The sequence below is a fragment of the Triticum urartu genome, chromosome 2A (assembly GCF_056163025.1).
Source record: "Triticum urartu cultivar PI428250 chromosome 2A, HENAU_Tu73, whole genome shotgun sequence".
Taxonomy (NCBI): Eukaryota; Viridiplantae; Streptophyta; class Magnoliopsida; order Poales; family Poaceae; genus Triticum; species Triticum urartu.
The window spans coordinates 45,891,782-45,896,645 of record NC_141874.1 but is presented as its reverse complement, the minus strand read 5'-3'; the positions used below and the strand labels follow the sequence as shown (position 1 = coordinate 45,896,645).

Here is a 4,864-nt window from a genome sequence, read left to right as displayed (position 1 = left end):
GGCCACATGGCATCTTACCGTTTTGCCGGTTTGTACTCTGATTTTCTCTTTTGGTCAGAAAAGATTCCATGGGGAAAAATCATGTAAATGTCCATGCGCATTTGTACATTAGTTAATACAAAAGCTGAAATAGATAATTTTCTATGTTGCATATGTTCAAGCAAACGTTCTGTTTCCAAGTTTCCCGCAAAAGAAAAAATAAAGAATGTTTCGGCCTTTCTACGACTTGCAACGGTGCCCGTTGGAGTATAAATATGGACCAGTTGGGTCCCTGGAGAGGAGCGATGCACAAATTCCACAGGAGACGAGGGGAGAAGACAGAAAAGGCAAACTCCAGCGAGGAAAGAAATGGGCCCGAAGAGAAAACTGGATGACCTGGCCCAGCCATCCAGCGCGGGAAGCAGCGGAGACCACCGCGGCAGCGGCGGCGGCGGCGGAGGCGGAGGCGATGATCGACCGACGAAGGCGCCACGGCTCTCGCCGTCGCCGCCACCGCCGCCCGCGCAGTCGCCCTCTCGCGACCAGACGGCGCTTCCCACCTCACCGCCCCCGCTTCAGCCGCCAGGGTCCCCGCCGCCTCCCGCCGACAAGGATCCGGTGAGTTCCCACCGTCTTGTACCAGCTTGGGTTGCGATTGCTCGGCGATCTTTTCGCCAGAATTTGGCGCGTCCGGGTGTTCTTTATGTCGTTCTTGGCCTGTTTCTTGCGCCCAATTTGTCGTTCTTGGCTGTCGGGTCGGTGAGGTGGCTGTAGCATATGGGGGGATGAGTTCTTGGCTGTAGCATATGGGGGGATGAGTTCGAATGGATTGGTTTGATACTCGCCGACCCTTCTGCAAGTTCTTGCAGTTCGTGGGGAGATGGATGGGGTTTTCTATTTTGACCCAAAATTGTGTTCTGTTAATTCTTGGTATAATCGGCTGAAATTGGTAACCTAAGAATGATGCTCTGGTTTTCCCTGCAAAGAATTATTTCTTGATTCCCTGTTCACTCCATTTTTCAGGTGGAGCTGGAAGAAGGGGAGCTAGAAGATGATGCAGATTCACGGGAGGAGGAAGAGGATGATCAGGATTCGGATGAGGAGCTCGGAGGATCACTTCCTGGTAACTTCTTCTGTGTACTCTTCATGAGTGATCAAGGAAACATCCCAGATGATACCATTTCATAGTAACTTATTCTATACTGTTCAGAACTTGCACTCAGCACACAAGATTATCTTTCACTGCGAGAAACCTCGAGCCAGTTGCTGGATGGCCACAGAACGTACCTCAAACCACAAAAGGACTGCCGTGTCCTCATTGGTGGTTTCCGGTGTCCAGATGCTCTCCCGACAGCATTAGGAAGTGAGGTGAGAATGCTATACCTCAGAGTTTTTTTAAGCTCTTCAACCATGAAGTGGATGCACTCTACAATGCAGTAAATTCTCTTTCTTGTGCGCTTCAATTTCAGACCACCTGAATGTAGACCTCCCAAATGTCTCATTACAATCGACTATCACAAGATATTCATTCTTTTTTCCAGTTGACATGATATTTGGGAGTTACATTCTCAAACATTTCCAGTATAAGCTTGCTTACTGCCCCAGTCGTTCTGTGTTTGTTTATTCTTTCAGTATATAATTCCTTAGATGTTGTATTGAGCAATTGCCCAGTAGAAAGTACTCTGATGTCGGCAGATGTTAAATGAATATCACTGTGAATTGTAATCAATATTTTGCACCTTTTTTTCTGCTTTTTTGGAAACAAAAGTTTTCTTACCATGAAGTACTCTGTTTTTTTTCCATGTGTGAGAACCATAAAAACAATTTTGCTTCATCAGCATTACTATTCAAATCCATGCTCAAGTTAGATGAATGCTGCATATCGCCCATCATACCTTAATGCTACCTTTTGTGATTCTTCTTCTTGGTATTGTAGGAACAACTCTCAGAATTGGTTCGTGAATGTCCAGATAACTCCATCATCCAGGAAAAGATGAAGGTTTGTCTGCATTCAACTAATTTTATGCTAGAAACATTGTCATGATTTAGTTTGTTGTACATATCTGAAAATCATTTTCTTATATAGATTCTCAGTAAGCATTATGTGCTCTTCCGAAGAACTCGCCAAGATGGCAGCTGCTTTTACAGAGCCTTTCTGTTTTCCTACATGGTAACTGTTTCAGTTTACTTACTCATGATGATTTCTTGATCTGCATGGAAATGTAATATAAATAGGCTTGTCTACAGGAGATCCTTCGACAAATGCAAGATAAACAAGCTGAGGTTACTCGTCTTATGGAATGTTTCGAAATGTATACAGATAGATTCTCTCGTCTTAAGTGGGACGAAGCATACTTCTTAAATCCTGAAAAATACTTCTCAAGTGTTGTTTCTGTAAGTACTGTACTAGCTTGCAAAAGCATAAACCTTTTTTGCCTTATCTCCTTATCCATTTACGTGCAAAATAATTATGTGGAACGAATATGCTTGCTAACAATTGTATGTATCTCTTGTGTTGCCTGAATTGTTCTGAAAAATAACTGAACTCGTTCTGCCTCCTCAGATTTTTAGTCTGAACAATGCCTTAAAGAAAATAACAAATAGATAAGATGGTGTAGAGTGCAGGACAACTACATGGGTAGGGCACTAGAATGTTTCATTCTTTCTCAGTTGTATAAAATTTTCAGTTTGCCATGTTTTATTTTGTTCTTGATGATTGTAGTTTTACTTTCAAATTTTTGCTACATTATGGGCACTATCTAACAGCTATAAGTGCTTGCTGCTAACACTAAATTCACTATGGACATAATTGAGCATTATGTATAAATCAAAATGATCTTTGGTCGAACTTATATGATATTGTTTCGCCACTACTTCTGGAAGAGGGATGGACTCCTGTAGCACTTTGACATTCTCTTCATGATATAGCTTAAATTACATACATAACCTAGTGTCTTCACTTTGTTTCAGGAGCTCAATGAGGTTCTCAACGTCATTGCAGCAGGGTATGTGTATGTTTTAACTTGATATTCATAGAAAGGTCTTGACGATATGTTTAAGATACCCTTATTTCGTGTTAGTTATATTTTTGTTTACAAACAAGTTCGTTTGTCTTTTGTAGTTGTACTTCTGAATGGCTGTACCAGAGAAGCCTGCAGGAGTCCTTTTCAGGCAGGAGTAAGGATATCAGTCCTTGTTTAGGATGTGTTGTTTCTCTATTTGTTCTTTATATAACATGTTGTTTTTGCCAGTTATATCTTTCCTTAGGTTGCTTACTGAGACTGAAATCCGGACAGAAGAGTTCTACAAGCAATCTATCCCCAAAAATGTGAATGTCCTCCAGGTGGAGTTTCTGCTCCCATGTACTATCCTCGGATATCATTCTCGATATAGTACAGACGGATTATCTTGTCCTGTGTCTTTGAGACTTAGCATACTTATTAAAGTTTTATCAGCAATTCTCGTGGTGTATGAGTTTACCTTTCTCTCTGGATAAACATTTAAACTCAGAAATAAAGTTTGCCACTGGTCAATTTTTGTGATTTAAGGTAATAAAGGATTAACCAATACTACGTTTACCACTCACAGATTACACTCACCATTATTTCATATATATGGTTGTGATAACAGTTCTGTTGGAAAACGGTGCGATCGCTGGATGCTGAAGCTACCACTACACAAATGAGGGCTTTGACATACACGCTCGGCATACCGTTGCGTGTCGAAGTCGTGGATAAGAGCTCGACGGGTCAAGTTGTGTTAGTGAAGCGCCTCGATTTCTTTCATCAGTCAGACTTGAACAAGGGCCCTCTCCATTTGACTCGGAGCTACCTTTCCTCGAGCACAGCTCCTAAACTGCTGGAGGAGGGAAGCAACGACGCCGACTTGTTATTATCTGATGGCGCACCCTTGCTGACCTTGTTGTGTAGGCGTGGTCACTGTGACATTCTTTACCGCAAGTGAACAAACTTTGCGAGTTCGCTTCGTTGACAAAAACTTCCTCCGGGATGATTACAGGGAAGCCTACCGACAATCTTGTATAGTGTGTGTGCGTGCGCCCGTTTGTGGGTCTGCTCCCAAACAACCTGTGACTCCTCTGCTCCTTGGTTTTCTCATTCTTGCTGATGCTGTTGTTAGTTACTCCTGTATTTGAAAGGAAGCTACAGGATGGAAGATGTGATAGGAACATATGAAGAATTATTGGGATACTGTTGTTTGCAAGTTTTGCCACATCAAATCTGGCTTATATCAAATTCTGTGACTTGTGATTTTCTTTTTTGAATAAGCAATTTCAATGAGTTTGACTGCTAATGCGAAGTCAAGAACTTCTTTAAAACCAAACTTAGCTTATATCAGATGAATGGGACATTGAATATGAATCTTGTGTAATCTGTAATTTTATTTTTCTTCACTGGATTCTTACCTCTTCACAAACAAGCGAGAGTGCATGCCAAAATCTTTGTTTCAGTTTGTAGCAGTGGGTCTCTAGGTAATGACTGATGCAGTATGGTGCCAATCCCAGTTACTTTAAAATATTGAAATTTGCACTTCCTGTGAAAACTTAAGGATACTTATATGTACACTTAGGGAAGTGAACCATTGTTATTAATCAGATCACATTTGTTAATGGCCTAGTTTCTTCTCAGTTTGGCTTATTGATATCTTGACGGTTTTCCAAGATGATTTTCACTTCTTTGTAGTAAAGCCATGCAAGTGCCATGTAAAACGGTTTTCAATCAGAACCCAAGCCATCTACTGGCACTGACAGCAAAAAAAAAAAAAAAAAACTCGACCAACGGACACTAAGATGTGTTGGCAAACTGAGACAACCAATAATCTGGCAACTGTAAGTTACCACGCTACCTGAGTAATCTCAGGACATATA

General features: G+C 41.5%; 1 protein-coding gene across 1 annotated transcript; it reads left to right on the top strand.

The window, feature by feature from the left end:
- The first annotated feature begins 295 nt into the window (after positions 1–295).
- LOC125540846 (OVARIAN TUMOR DOMAIN-containing deubiquitinating enzyme 1-like) lies at positions 296–4,243 on the top strand. Its single transcript, XM_048704389.2, has 10 exons — positions 296–597; positions 1,003–1,102; positions 1,190–1,347; positions 1,916–1,978; positions 2,066–2,149; positions 2,227–2,373; positions 2,950–2,984; positions 3,101–3,156; positions 3,231–3,322; positions 3,610–4,243. Exons 1-10 carry the CDS (start codon positions 349–351, stop codon positions 3,940–3,942), a joined length of 1,317 nt encoding a protein of 438 aa, XP_048560346.2. The 5' UTR covers positions 296–348; the 3' UTR covers positions 3,943–4,243.
- Positions 4,244–4,864: the final 621 nt, after the last annotated feature.

Coding starts and splice junctions, on each gene's coding strand:
- LOC125540846 (XM_048704389.2), top strand. CDS start 349: ATGGGCCCGAAGAGAAAACTGGATGACCTGGCCCAGCCATCCAGCGCG. Junction 598..1,002: donor CTCCCGCCGACAAGGATCCG/GTGAGTTCCCAC, acceptor TCCATTTTTCAG/GTGGAGCTGGAAGAAGGGGA. Junction 1,979..2,065: donor TCATCCAGGAAAAGATGAAG/GTTTGTCTGCAT, acceptor TTTCTTATATAG/ATTCTCAGTAAGCATTATGT.